Source organism: Pipistrellus kuhlii, unplaced genomic scaffold (genome assembly GCF_014108245.1).
Source record: "Pipistrellus kuhlii isolate mPipKuh1 unplaced genomic scaffold, mPipKuh1.p scaffold_m20_p_8, whole genome shotgun sequence".
Lineage (NCBI taxonomy): Eukaryota > Metazoa > Chordata > Mammalia > Chiroptera > Vespertilionidae > Pipistrellus > Pipistrellus kuhlii.
The window spans coordinates 1,821,968-1,837,181 of record NW_023425584.1 but is presented as its reverse complement, the minus strand read 5'-3'; the positions used below and the strand labels follow the sequence as shown (position 1 = coordinate 1,837,181).

General features: G+C 55.0%; 1 protein-coding gene across 2 annotated transcripts in view; it reads right to left on the bottom strand.

Annotated features, from left to right (window-relative positions):
* Positions 1-15,214, bottom strand: part of LOC118710907 (small integral membrane protein 10-like protein 2A) — a 74,094-nt gene that overhangs the window by 43,802 nt on the left and 15,078 nt on the right. Inside the window, exon 2 of one of the 2 annotated variants that reach the window (XM_036423710.2) lies at positions 14,895-15,174. The exons of the other annotated variant lie outside the window; for it this stretch is intronic. Coding sequence (XP_036279603.1) covers positions 15,100-15,174 — 75 coding nt within the window. The 3' untranslated portion in view covers positions 14,895-15,099. Of the gene's footprint in view, positions 1-14,894; positions 15,175-15,214 lie in introns of those variants that run through there. 2 annotated transcript variants of the gene reach the window in all.

Sequence of the window (15,214 nt, the reverse complement as noted above, 5' to 3'; positions counted from 1 at the left end):
GTGCAGCTCAGTGACCGGCTCAAAGACTCGCCACCGTTTGCTTTCACACGGAGACGTGGGTATTGGCACGTGTCCCGAGTACAAAGCCTGCTTTCTGCTTCCGGGTGAGCACATCACATTCTTCTTCTTCTTTTTAAGTATATTTTTATTGATTTTTTACAGAGAGGAAGGGAGAGAGATAGAGAGCTAGAAACATCGATGAGAGAGAATCATCAACCAGCTGCCTTTTGCACACTCCCTACTGGGGATGTGCCCGCAACCAATGTGCGTGCCCTTGACCGGAATCGAACCCGGGACCTTTCAGTCCGCAGGCCGACGCTCTATCCTCTGAGCCAAACCGGTTTAGGCTCCTCACATTCTTACTCTTTTTCCCGGGCAGCGTGGAGGGCGCTGGGGCCAGCGAGGGAAAGTGCGGGCACAGGGAGACACATTCCCCACAGCAGGAGTCCTTGTCGTTTTCCTGTGTGTAGTCTGTGTGTGTTTGTTCATCCTCACCTGAGGGCGTTTTCCCCATTGATTTTTAAAGAGTGGAAGAGAGGAGACACAGAGAGAGATAAACATCGATGTGGGACAGACACGTCGATGGGTTGCTGACCACAGGGCCGGGAACTGAGTCTGCAACTGAGGTGCATGCCCTTGACCGGAATCGAACCTGTGACCCTTCAGTCTGTGGGCTGACGCTCTAACCGCTGAGCAAAACTGGACAGGGCTGCCCTCATCGGTGTGGCTCAGTGGATAGAGCATCGGCCTGCAGACTCAAGAGTCCCAGATTCGATTCCGATCAAGGGCATGTACCTTGGTTTCGGGCACATCCCCAGCAGGGAGTGTGCAGGAGGCAGCTGATTGATGTTTCTCCCTCATGGGTGTTTCTAACTCTCTATCCCTCTCCCTTCCTCTCTGTAAAAGAATCAATAAAATATATTTTAAAACAAACTGGCCTGGGCTAAGTCTTTGGCTGCTGTGATTAATCTCTCCAGACTTCGCTTTTGGTGCCAAAGAGCCATCGCTTGCCTAAGGCCTGGGCAGGTGACGGGACGTGTTTACATTTCGGAGAGATCCCGTGGGGCGGGGAGGGCGGGAGGTCAGGCCGGAGGCAGGCAGACAGGTCTGGAGGCTGATGCAGGCAGGAGACAGGGCCCGGGCTGAGCCGGTGGGGGTGGGGTGGACAGGAGACGGGCGGTTCAGGTACAGACAGGTCTGGGGTGGCCGTGGCGAGTCAGCGTCCTTATCGCCGTTCCAGTCACTGTGCTGGGGACACCCAGTCCACCCCCCGGAGGCACAACAAGCACTGGGCTCTGCTGACAGGCCTGTGGGCGAGCAGTCAGCCCCGGGCACAGCCGGGCAGGCCCTCCCCGCCCCATGGTGGCCCGAGCTGCAGCAGGGAGGACTCAGGCTCAGAGGGGCCGGGCCGGTGTGGATCAATGGGTTTAGCATCACCCTATGAACCAGGAGGTCAGGGTTCGATTCCCGGTCAGGGCACATGCCCAGGTTGCAGGCTCGATCCCCAGGAGGCAGCCGATCAGTGATTCTCTCTCATCATTGATGTTTCTCTCTCCCTGTCCCTTCCTCTTTGAAATAAAAATATATATATATATATACACATAAGTTAAATAAGTAAGTAAATAAAGGCTTGGAGGGGTGGGGGCCACGTGATGACTCTTGTGAGGTCTGTGATGAGGAGGGCCTGGCTCCAGAGGACCCTTGAGTCTGCAGGCCGATGCTCTATCCACTGAGCCACACCGATGAGGGCAGCCCTGTCCAGTTCTGCTCAGCGGTTAGAGCATCAGTTACCCATGAGCCCTCCGCCTGCCAGGGCTAAGGTGGGCCGTCACGCCCTGTCTTAATGGGGTGACGAGGTTCAAAGGAGAGGAGGACAGCAGACACTGCGTGGCCGGCTCAGTGACTACGACCTGTCCAACGCTAACCACTTCTCTCACCAGTCACCGGGCTGAGCCCTCCACCACCTCACCTCGCCCTACCTCACCGTGACCAGGAGGCACCGTGAGCATCTGCGACATGTATGACTCCCCCAAGTGGACTTGGCCAAGCGGCTGCATGTTCAAGAGTCGACCTGGGAACCAGGAGGTCACGGTTCGATTCCCAGTCAGGGCACAGGCCCGGGATGTGGGCTCGATCTCCCGGGTGGGGCGTGCAGGAGGCAGCCGATCCATGATTCTCTCTCATTGTTGATGTTTCTATCTCTCTCTTTCCCTTCTTCTCTAAAATCAATAAAATTCTTAAAATAATTAAAAAAATAAAGACCCAAATCCAGATGGTTTGACTCTGACTCCCTCCTCCATTCTCCCAGGGCTGTGGGTTGGGATGGGAAGGAAGCCAAGGACAGCACAATGGACGGTCCGGGCGGCAGCGAGGGGAGGCTGGTGTCAGAGCCTGGGCAGAGGCCGGGACAGAGCTGACATCTGGTCCAGGAGGGTGGAGAGCCGGGATGGGGGCTCTAGGCCCCGGAGAGCGGGAGGAAGAGGAGGAGGAGGAAGAGGAGGAGGAGGAGAAGGAGGAGAAGGAGATGAAGAGCTGAGCCCTGGAGCTCAGGCCCTGGGCTGGGAGAGACGCTGGGTGGGAAGAGAGGCCGGCCAGGGAGCACGGAGGTGCTGGGAGGTGGGAGGACCTGCAGGGCCCGGGGTCTGACCCACAGATCCCCCCCTGCAGCTTCACGCTGAGTGAGAGGACCAGACACAAAGGCGTGCTGTACGGTCCCATTCATCTCGGAAACGTCCGCGTCAGCAAAGCCATAGAGAGCGCAGGGGCAGGGGGAGGGGAAGGTGGGGAGGGGGAGGGGGAGGGGGCTTCCTTTCGGGCTGATGGAAATGCCCTGGACGAGGCAGCAGGGACGGTTATACAACACTGTGAACGTACTAGAGGCCACGAATGGTATTTTTTATTTTTATTTTTTTTGCTCCAAAAAACCCCCTATCATCCCTTATCAGAAAGGAAAAACTCATAGTTGGACCTCATTAAAAAGCCATTTGCTCCGGGAAAGACTGCTAAGAGGATGAAGAGACAGGCCCCAGGCTGGAGAAGCGGTTTGTAAACCACATCACCGACAGGGACTTGTGTCCAGACTCATCCAGAACTTCCGAAGAAGCTGGACAGCGAGGGGGGCGGGGCCGGAACTGCCCTCAGGGGGCTCTTCCCCTGAGACCACCTGCCCTCTGACTTGGGTCTGTGTCCCCGGCAGAGCCCAGACCGGCAGGGCCAGGCCCGGCTGTGTTCACCCAGGACCTGGTGACGTCACACAGGACCCGGGCTCCGTGCTGACGTCACACAGGACCCGGGCTCCGGGGAAAGCTGAGGGGAGGAGGCACGGCCCAGCCAGAAAGCGTGACCGGTCACGAAGGTAAGACCCGTGCTGGGAGGGCAGAGGACGTTCCACTCTGTATCAGATAGACCTGGTGTCTGGCATTTAAAGAGAATGAGCGTGGCTGTAGCCGGTTTGGCCCAGTGGCTAGAGCGTCGGCCTTGGGACTGAAAGGTCCTGGTTTGATTCTGGTCAAGGGCACATGCCCAGGTTGTGGGCTCGATCCTCAGTGGGGAGCATGCAGGAGGCAGTGGGTCAAGGATTCTAAATCTCTCATCATTGATCTCTCTCTCTCTCTCCCTTGTCTCTGAAATCAATAAAAATATGTTTTAAAAGAATGAGCATGTACTATCTCTGTAATCAGAAAAGGCAATGAAGGTGTTTTAATGGAATATCTAGGACACAAAGTATCTCTCAAAATTCAACAGTAAGGAAACAATCTACATAATAAAATAAATAAGACAACCTAATTCTAAAATGGGCAAAAAACATGCACAGACGGTTCACCAAAAGGGATCTACAGATGCAAATAAGCGCATGGGAATGTTCAGCGCCGTCAGTCCTGAGGGAAATACTCAGTGAAGACCGCGGGAGAGACCCCGGTGCATCTAACAGAGGACACGGCCAGGATGAGAGAGCGACAGTCCCACCCGCGGGTGAGGAGACGGAGGGACGGTCACACACACATCGCTGGGGGGAACACGAAATGGCACAGCCCTCAGTGTACTGAGCTAGTGATTTCTTTCTCTTTTCTTTTTTTAAAATATATTTTATTGATTTTTTACAGAGAGGAAAGGAGAGGGATAGAAAGTTAGAAACATCGATGAGAGAGAAACATCGACCAGCTGCCTCCTGCACACCCCTCACTGGGTATGTGCCCGCAACCAGGTCCATGCCCTTGGCCGGCGGCTTGGGGACCGGGCCTGGCCTTCTGTCCTTCTAGGAAGCACTTCCGGTGGTTCCTTCGGCCAGGCCAGCTTGAGAGCTTCTGGTTCAGTTAGAGAACGCTCCAAAGAAAACAAATCGTTTGCGTGGCTGAGGATAAAATACTAGGGAATCGACCAAAATGACAACGACCTCATGTCACTTTCTGATGTGAAAAAAAGAGCAGTGTCTTCCAAGTATCAGACCTAAAGAAGAGTCCGAGGCGAACAGGAGTCCCTGAAGAGTCATCGTTCACAGACTCCAGTCTGGGACCTGCAGGGATGGGCGTGTTCACAACCGGGCCTCCTGTCCCACAGGAGAGGAAAAGGCGGCGAGACGGGCCCTGGCCGGGGCACCTGGCTGCCCTCGCTGGCACAGCACCGTGCCCAGCGCCAGTCGGGCCGGCGGGATGAGGGGGTTGCAATCTGCCTGTGCAATGGAGAGTTATTCATAGGGGGTGGGTGTCTCACCTCAAGTAAAAAGAGTGGAGTCTTTTTTATTTTAAGTACATTTAATTGATATTTTACAGAGAGGAAGGGAGAGAGAGAGTTAGAAACATCGATGAGAGAGAAACATCGACCAGCTGCCTCTGCACACCTACTGGGGATGTGCCCGCAGCCAAGGTACATGCCCTTGACCAGAATCGAACCTGGGACCCTTGAGTCCGAAGGCTGACACTCTATCCACTGAGCCAAAATGGTTACGACAAGAATAAAGTCTTAAAATATATATATATATATATATATATATATATACACACACATATATATACATACACATATATATACATAAATATATATGTATGTATATATATCTATATATCTATATATCTATATATCTATATATCTATATCTATATCTATATCTATATCTATATCTATATCTATATCTATATATATATATATATATATATATATATATATATATGTCTATTGACAGAGAGAAGAAGGGGGAAACATTGATGTGAGAGAAAAATATTGACTGGTTGCCTCCTACATGCACCCAGACCTGGGGCCGAACCCGGAACGTGGGCATGTGCCCTGACCAGGAATCAAACTGGCGGCCTTAGGCGCACAGGACGATGGCCAGCCAGCTGAGCCACACTGGCAGGGCTCCCCTTCGTCCAGTTTTATGAAGTGTCAAATGGACAGAGAGACGGGCTGACCAAAGTGGGAGCTGATTGCAGTGGAGTTCTCGACACCAAGGGGGCGGTCAATTCAGAACCGCCGCGGCACTCACACTCCGGCCAGCGGGCAGCGTGGACACCATCCCCTGGCCGAGGACACAGGCTTCCTTTTCAGTAGTTTTGGTCCTAGAGGCCTCTAAGCTCCTGCCCACAGAGACACAGCTGACCTTCATCAGGCCCTGGTGTGGGCTGCCCATGACCTTCAGCACAGAAACGACTGAACCCACTGGGCTAAACCCACAGGTATACCGCGTTCACTGAAGAGATTAGCGGACCATTCCTTGGACATTAACTTTTTTGGGGGATGGGGAGGAAAAATGCATTTTTTGGGTCAGGTGTATGCTGTTTATCATTGATGAAAGTAAGTCTGGTTAAAGAAGAAGAGAAGACAAAAGAAGGAAAAGAAGGGCTAGTTCTAGCTGGAACCGGTTTGGCTCAGTGGATAGAGCGTCAGCCTGCGGACTGAAGGGTCCCAGGTTCGATTCCGGTTAGGGGCATGTGCCTTGGTTGCGGGCACATCCCCAGTAGGAGGAGTGCAGGAGGCAGCTGATCGATGTTTCTCTCCCATCGATGTTTCTAAGACTCTCTTCCTCTCTGTAAGAAATCAATAAAATATATTTTTAAAAAAGAAGGGCTGGTTCCAGTAAGACATCGGCAGCGGCCCTCAGTTACTCCTCTCTCTGTCTCACCCCAGAGAGGCTCAAGAACAGACGCAGCGCCTGCCTTTTCCAGATTGAAGCTATTTAACAAGCAGCTATTTTTGCTAATCTTTTGGATTAGTCTTTAAAACTGCCAGCGAAACAGCGCCTTAAAATGGAAATGTTTCTGCCTCAGAACTTTCCGTTGAAAATAGTCATGATCCATCTAAAAAAATAGCGCCGCCTAAGAACCCAACGGCTTACCTCCAAGCTGGCCGGCTGCGGGAAAATACCCTCTGAGCAGGAGCGAGCCCCGGGACAGGCCCCGAGTGAGAGTCCAGCGCTGACGAGCCTTTCGGAGGACTAACTCTGGGCGGAAGGACAGACCAGCTCCGGGCTCTGTCGGCTCGGGTTTGGGGTTGAAAACAGACTTAGGGCGCCCAGAGCAGAGGCGCCCAGAGCAACCGCCAGCCGGTGGGGCCACATCACACAGCACACTCTGCACGGCAAAGGAGCCACCGGCCAAGAGAGGAAGCAGCGGCCCCACAGGTGAAGCCATTTGCAAGTCATCTGTCTGGATAAGGTTTAATATCCAAAAGCATAAAGAATTCAAACAATAGACAGCAAACCAGACATCTGATTAAAAGGTGGGAAGAGCCCTGACCATTTTGGCTCAGTGGGTAGAGAGTTGGCCTGTGGACTGAGGGTCCCAGGTTCGATTCCGGTCAAGGGCATGTTCCTTGGTTGCGGGCACATCCCCAGTGGGGGGTGTGCAGAAGGCAGCTGGTCAATGTTTCTCTCATTGATGTTTCTGACTCTCTATCCCTCTCCCTTCCTCTCTGTAAAAAATCAATAATATATATACATATTTTTAAATTAAAACGTGGGGAGAGGCACTGAGCAGTTTCCCGGAGACGGGCGTGCAGATGGCCGAAGAGGACGTGTTCATGGCCGCTCTGCGCGGTCCGAGTCCTTTGCCGCCCGTTTGGTGAGCCGAGCCCGCCCACCCCCCCACACACCCCAGCAGCAAGCCCAGTGCATGTGGTTCCCCGATTTGTGATCTCAGTTCCTGGGGTTTTGCTGACATGAGAACTTACAATAAATTACTTGGAGCAGCCAAGCAAGCTCTGGCTCCCATTTCTTGTTCTGTTTTGTTTTCATTTTGTTCGTTTTAAACAATCGGTCCCGGTGATAAGGGTCTTTCTTGAGCAAAGAAAAGGGGAGGGGATGGCCCTGTGCAGTGCCAAGGGCTGTGGCAGGAGCTGGCCACCAGGCACAGAGCGCAGGGCTTGGTGCAGACAAGGCAGTGGGGGCACTGGTCAGGCACAGAGCAAGGCCAGACTTTGAATTCTTTATCGTTTTATTGTTTGTATTGATTTGAGAGAGAAACATTGATGAGAATCTGTGATCGTCTGTCTCCTACACCCCCCCAACGTGAGGTCGTCAGAGTCTGCGGGCATGTGCGCTGACCGGGAAGTAAACAGCAGTGACCTCTTGGTGCGGGGACGACACTGAACCCACTGAGCCACGCCAGCCGGACGGCCAGACAGTCTGTCTGCTTCACGGGCGGAGCCCGACGGCCGGGTTCACTGAGGCGGGTTCCACCTTAGGAGAGGGAGGGACGAGGAGCTTCCAGCACTCCGGTCTCCCCCGGGATCCAATCAGGAGCTGCTGACTCTCAGCCGTGTGCCTGGGAGCCACGGCCCCCGGTGCAGGCCTGGCCGCACACGCCTGCTCAGCAGACCTTGGCGGGCAGTGCGCGGGGCCGAGGGGACGGTGTGCGGGGCCGAGGGGACAGTGCGGGGCCGAGGGGACAGTGCGGGGCCGAGGGGACAGTGTGGGGCCGAGGGGACGGTGTGCGGGGCCAAGGGGACAGTGTGCGGGGCGGAGGGGACGGTGTGCGGGGCCGAGGGGACGGTGCGCGGGGCCGAGGGGACGGTGCGCGGGGCCGAGGGGACGGTGCGCGGGGCCGAGGGGACGGTGCGCGGGGCGGAGGGGACGGTGTGCGGGGCCGAGGGGACGGTGTGCGGGGCCGAGGGGACGGTGTGCGGGGCCGAGGGGACAACGCGGGGCCGAGGGGACAGCGCGGGGCCGAGGGGACGGCGTGGGGCCGAGGGGACAGTGTGGGGCCGAGGGGACGGTGTGCGGGGCCGAGGGGACAGTGTGCGGGGCGGAGGGGACGGTGTGCGGGGCTGAGGGGACAGTGCACGGGGCCGAGGGGACAGTGTGCGGGGCCAAGGGGACAGTGTGTGGGGCTGAGGGGACAGTGTGGGGCCGAGGGGACAGTGTGCGGGGCTGAGAGGACAGTGTGCGGGGCCAAGGGGACAGTGTGTAGGGCTGAGGGGACGGTGTGCGGGGCTGAGGGGACAGTGTGGGGCCGAGGGGACAGTGTGCGGGGCTGAGGGGACAGTGTGGGGCCGAGGGGACAGTGTGCGGGGCTGAGGGGACAGTGTGCGGGGCGGAGGGGACAGTGTGCGGGGCGGAGGGCACGGTGTGTGGGGCCGAGGGGACGGTGTGCGGGGCCGAGGGGACAGTGTGTGGGGCTGAGGGGACGGTGTGCGGGGCCGAGGGGACGGTGTGCTGGGCGGAGGGGACAGTGTGCGGGGCGGAGGGGACGGTGTGGGGCCGAAGGGACAGTGTGCGGGGCTGAGGGGACGGTGTGCGGGGCTGAGGGGACGGTGTGGGGCTGAGGGGACAGTGTGCGGGGCTGAGGGGACGGTGTGGGGCCGAAGGGACAGTGTGCGGGGTGGAGGGGACAGTGTGGGGCTGAGGGGACGGTGTGCTGGGCGGAGGGGACGGTGTGCTGGGCGGAGGGGACGGTGTGCTGGGCGGAGGGGACTGTGTGCGGGGCCGAGGGGACGGTGTGCGGGGCCGAGGGGACAGTGTGCGGGGCCGAGGAGACGGTGTGTGGGGCTGAGGGGACGGTGTGCGGGGCTGAGGGGACGGTGCGCGGGGCCGAGGGGACGGTGTGGGGCCGAGGGGACGGTGTGGGGCTGAGGGGACAGTGTGCGGGGCCGAGGGGACGGTGTGGGGCCGAAGGGACAGTGGAGGGGAGGCGGCTGTGAGGAGCCTCCGGTGTGCAGCTGGGTGTGCAGGGACAGTGGCTGAGAGCCACTCCCCGCTCTGGGCTGTCCCCCAGCCCCAGGGACAGCGCGGCCCATGGGGGCGGTCTGGCCTTCATGCTGGCGGGGTGTCCCTTTCCTCCCCAGCCGGTGGACTCTCCAGGCCCACTCCTGGCTGCTCACCTGTTTATCCTTACAGGCAGGCATGCGTGGCAACGAAATGGAGACTCCATTCCTTTTTTTAAAATTTTTTCATTATATTTTTATTGATTTCAGAGAGGAGGCGGGGAAAGAGAGGGATAGAAACATCCATGAGGAGAGAGAATCATGGACTGGCTGCCTCCTGCACGCCCCACACTGGGGATCTAGCCAGCAACCGGGGCCTGTGCCCTGACTGGGAATAAAACCGTGGCCTCCTGGTTCAGAGGTTGATGCTCAACCACTGAGCCACACTGACTGGGCAAGACATTTGATCCTCACTGCAGATCCTGGGAAACCAACGTGACTATGGCGGGGCGTTTCGAGCCGCAGCCCGCTTCGGGCTGCTGACGATCGATGGATCGAGCGATCGCAATCAAGGCTGGGTCTTGGAGCCAAATCCTGTAGTCCGCCCTGATCACCCGAAGGGGTAGGAGGGAGTTTCCCTGATGAGACCACCTCCCCTCCCCCCCTCTATGGCCCCCGGAGCCCAGGCAGAGGCAGGGGAGGGAGGGCGTCAGCCCTCACCTCAGCCCGGTTCCCTCGTCATCGCCCGAACCCCGCCGTCTCCCCGCTCGGGCCGCGGGCTGTGGTTTTGGGGCGCAGGAGCGATCTCACATCGGCACCCACATTCCCTCGTGAAGGAGCACAGAGAAGTACACCCTCCGCCTCCCGCCGGCAGCTGCAGGAAGCGCGCTCTTCCTGCCGAGCTGTGGGATCCATGATGTCACACGGGGACAGGCTCCAAATCCTATTTCTGGAGGCGACCAGGGCGAGGCCAAGTCCGGCCTCCGGCTGGAAGGACCTCAAGGCTTCCCCGCTGAGCCCACAGACCTGGGGGGACAGCCGCCGGGCCCCTCCCTCCGCTGTGCTCTGTCTGGCGGTTCGAGTCCCCAGCGGCTCTCCAGGGGGCAGCACAGGATATTCTCATGAATCATCTCAAGTCCAAGAGTGAGGCCAGGCTCTGAGCCTGAGAGTGCACTCCCCTGAGGGCTGGACGGCAGCGCCTCCCGCCTGGAGCCCGGCCCGGGGACAGCCGCACCTAAGGTGACTTTTCCAAAGGGGCACAACGAACAGACTGAGACAATGGCTCCTGGGCAATGAGATGCTCAGCGTTTAAGGGCATTCGGGGCTCTGCGTTTAAAGATATATTTTCACCCTAGCAGGTTTGGCTCAGTGGATAGAGCGTTGGCCTGCGGACTGAAAGGTCCAGGTTCGGTTCCGGTCAAGGGCATGGACCTTGGTTGCAGGCACATCCCCAGTGGGGGAGTGCAGGAGGCAGCAGATGGATGTTTCTGTCTATTTCTGTCCCTTCCTCTCTGTAAAAAAAAAAAAAAAAAATCAATAAAATATATATTTTTTAAAATATATGTATTTTCTAGACCAGCTAGTGTGGCTCGGTGGACGTCCTATCACCATGCACCGAGAGGTAGCCGGTTTGATTCCCCATCAGGGTTACGGGCTCCCACCCATGGGGATGTTCAGAAGTCAGCCGATCAATATTTCCCTCTATTTCTCCCTCTCCCTTTAAAAACATTTTTAAAATAAAAAAATTCTTAAATAAGTAAATAAAAAACAAAATATATTTTAAATACACAAAATCACATAAAATAGAAGGAGAGGGTGCCCCTCAGGGAAGGCCTCCGGGTGCCTGCACTGTGCTCAGCCGTTCCCTCTCCGAGCACTCGGAGGCCTCGGGGTGCTGGTTCCCGTGTGTCCGCTCAGCTGGCTGCGGTCTCCCAGGCCTCGGGGGAAACACCGTTTCTGGGTGTGTCTGTGAGGCGACATGGAAGAGGTGAGCGACGCCAGGATCTGCACCTCCATCCACCCCACTGAGGCTGGAGGCGGACACAGGTGGGCCAGGGGCAACCCTTGCCCTGGGCTGGGATGCCTTCTCCCCATCCCACCTCCCAGCCAGCCTGGGACATGCACGCCCTGCGGGCCCCCTGTGCTGTGCCCGCAGCTCCCCGCTCTGCTGTGGGCGGGTGGCCAGTACTGGCCTCCTCGGCCTCCCCCGAGCAGCCAGCTCCTCAGGGGGGTCCTCACTGATCCCCGCGGTCCTATCGGCTGTGTCCCCAGAACCCTGGCGGGCACCCGCATGAATAAGATGAAACGCGAGACGAAGACAATTCCTTTTTGTCCGGCCGAAGCGCACAGGGCATCATGTGGGGACTCGTGATCTTTCTTCCTCACGTCCAGAGAATGGTGTTCTGTCTTCTGTTAAAGGGGGTTAAATGCAAAAACACCACGTACTTTTTTTAAATCTTTATTGATTATGGGATCACATCATTGTAAGGACCGTGTACTCCTGACACAATAAAGCTCTGCAGGTCCTGAGGTGGCAGGCCACCAGCAGTGTCTCCCCAGTGACAGACACAGTCTCCGGCCCCTTCGTCCAGCCGCGCTGCTCGGGGTCATGAGCACTGGAGGGGCAGGAGTGAGGGAGGAGCTAAACTGCACGTTTTATTGGCGGTGGGACCTCGATTCTCTAGCTGAGTTCTTTCTGGAAGGCTGTTTGAAAACTGGATCATGCTTTCCCGTTAGAAATCATGCAAATCGAACGAGTTGTTCCAGATCCTCATAGGATTCCACTTTAACCGTCCTTATGTGCAGCACAGATCCCACGTACTGCTTAAGCTGTAAGTTAACATTTTAAACACAAGGACATGAAATTGTAAATGAAAATTTAACAAAGAGGAAATGAAATGTACAGTAAAAAAATGGAAGTTTAATAATAATAAGCACCAACAAAAGCAAGAAACACACGAAATATTGACAACACAATCTCCTGAGATGTTAACAGGGTCAGGTGACTCCTACTCACATATTCTCCTTTTTTGTCGCCCGAGAGCGTGACACACAGGTATCCGCATGACATGGCTGTCGGGTTGAGAAGCAAACTTTTTGCGATGGGAGATGTCCGAGAACTGAGGTCTAATTGAGTTTCAATTAAAATGTAAATAGTCACATGCGATTAGTACCTAATTGTTCAGGCACAGTTTTAATAACCTTAGTTCCATCCTTTTTCTTTTTTTAAATATATTTTATTGATTTTTTACAAAGAGGAAGGGAGAGGGAGAGTTAAAAACATGGTTGAGAAACATCGATCAGCTGCTTCCTGCACATTGCCTACTGGGGATGTGCCCGCAACCAAGGTACATGCCCTTGACCAGAATCAAACCTGGGACCCTTGAGTCCGCAGGCCAATGCTCTATCTACTGAGCCAAACTGGTTAGAGCCATCATTTTTATTTATTTATTTATTTTTATTGATGTCAGAGAGGAAGGGAGAGGGAGAGAGAGAGAGAAACATCAATTATGAGAATCATTGATTGGTTGCCTTTTGCACACACCCTACTGAAGGTTCAGCCCGAAACCCGGGCATGTGTCTTCGATTGGAATCAAACTCAGGACACTCAGCCCGCAGGCCGATGCTCCATTCGCTGAGCCAGTGGTCCGCAAACTGCGGCTCACGAGCCACATGCGGCTCTTTGGCCCCGTGAGTGTGGCTCTTCCACAAAACACCACGGCCTGGGCGAGTCTTATTTTGAAGAAGTGGCGTTAGAAGAAGTTTGAGATTTAAAAAATTGGCTCTCCAAAGAAATGTCAACTGTACTGATACTTGGCTCTGTTGACTAGTGAGTTCGCCCACCACTGCACTGAGCCAACCAGCGAGGGCTTTTCTTTCTCTCTCTTCTTTTTAAGTCCTAGACCCTGGGTGGAAAGTCTGAGGCTGAAGTGGCTGGCACCGCCGGGGACTAGTGAAGACCTCTTGTGGGTGGAAGGCAGGCTTCCGGCCTTAAAGGGCTCAGGTGGACCACCCAGCGCCAGTGCCTGGGGGCCAGCTGTGAGGCGTCCCTGTCTCTCCAGTCTGAGCAGCTTTTCCACATCAGGCAGGAGACAGAGCGACGGCCCCGCAGCTGGTCCCCGGAGACGAGAACGGAAACCTCCAGCGGAGAAGCCTGCAGCTTGTCCTCACAGCCGGCTTTCTGCTAAGGCTTAAGTGGCGCTCAGAACATTTCCAAGAAACTAAATAGCTCGGGAGCTATTTATACATACCCTGTTCTCACAAGTTATCTTTTTTCTTTTTTTTAATTCCCTGATCTTTTGCAAAAATGTACCGGAAAGAGCAATAATTCATTAACATTGCAGAACAATAGCATTTGCCAGGAGTTTAAGATCCCAACGTGTTAGCCGAAGCCAGTTTGGCTCAGTGGATAGAGCGTCGGCCTGCAGAGTGAAGGGTCCCGGGTTCGATTCTGGTCAAGGGCAGGTACATTGGTTGTGGGCACATCCCTGGTGGGGAGTGTGCAAGAGGCAGCTGGTCGATGTTTCTCTCTCATTGATGTTTGTAGCTTTCTATCCCTCTCCCTTTCTCTCTGTAAGAAAATCAATAAAATATATATTTAAAAAAAAAAAGAAAAAAAGATCCCAACGTTTTAAGTATGTTTCATGATGAGACACCAAAACAATCTCAGGTTGTGATTCTGGAGTGAAACCCGGACGCATTCACAGAATTCCCCACACAGGCCTCCAAGGGGCTCGCGCGTGGGGTGCGGGCTCAGGGCGAGGCCCCGTGGCCGGAACGGAATCAGGACTGACCAGACCCTTCCGCAGGGGATCCTGGGGGTCAGCTGCTCGATTCGGTGTGAAGATGTGATTTCAGACTGAGAGTCACTCTCCAAAATAAGACACAACTCCAGCTTGGACGGTTCCCACACCTTCGCCTTGTGTTAAAGCACCATCTATGGACAGTGAGTGAGTTGGCCACTTGTAAGGTTTGCTATATCAGTCACTGAGCTTAACAAACCACACTGAGCTAACTCCCAGCTTTCTGTGTTCCTTTGGATAAATAACCAGACAAACTAAAGGCTTTCCCTGAAGACACTCCCTACGTGAGCACATGGCTCCCTCTTGTGGTCAAAGCGAACCTCACATGCACAGGCTAATGGGGCTGGCTTCATGCCTCACCTACTCTCCCAAATTAAACAGCTACATTAAAATTAACCTGTATTGCCCCGGCTGGGGTGGCTCAGTGGTTGAGCATTGACTTATGAACCAGGAAGTCACAGTACCATACCCAGTCAAGGCACATGCCCAGGTTGTGGGCTCGACCCCCAGTGAGGGGCATACAGGAGGCAGCCAATCAATGATTCTCTCTCATCATTGATGTTTCTCTCTCCCTCTCCCTTCCTCTCTGAAACCAATAAAAATGTATTGAGTTATTGATCAATAAAAATGCTTTTGAATAATAAAGTAAGATAAAAAGTTACCCTGAATTACTAGTGTGACTAAGTGCACACCATGCAGGCAGCCGTGTCCCAGAGGGAGGCGATATGGCCCAGTGACATCGGCGCAGGTTACCGAAAGCCATTTAATGAATTCACCTTCTCCCGATGCATTTCGTCTCATCTGCCAACATAAAGCAAAGACGCCGATCTCCATAGCTCCGCAACCAGTGTGACTCCATCGGAGCCGGTGCGGATGGACTGGTTTAAAAGAAATCCCAGGTCACACCAACAGCCCAAAGCCCTGGGAGCCGGGAAAGGCGCCGTGTTATCTGCTCTGAGAAAGAAGGGGCCTCGGTGAGAGGTAAGCCCTCCGCCTCTTACTCGCCTGGCAGGCAGGCCCCGTGGCCTGAATGAGTCTCACCGACAGGGATGGAGGCGTTTTCGCGCCTTCTCTGGATCCTCCCTCCGCCTCCCAACAAGCTCACCCCAAAGCCACCGTCGGTTAAGCATCTGAGTAGCGAAAGGTAAAACTCACCATCCTCAAGGTCAGGTCTGAAAGCTGAGCCCAAGTATTTTACCAGTTTGTGGTCCAAAGACAGACTCGTTGCTCCCGAAAGCAAGCTGACAGGGAAACAGCGTCATTTTTTGGTAGAAGAGTCTC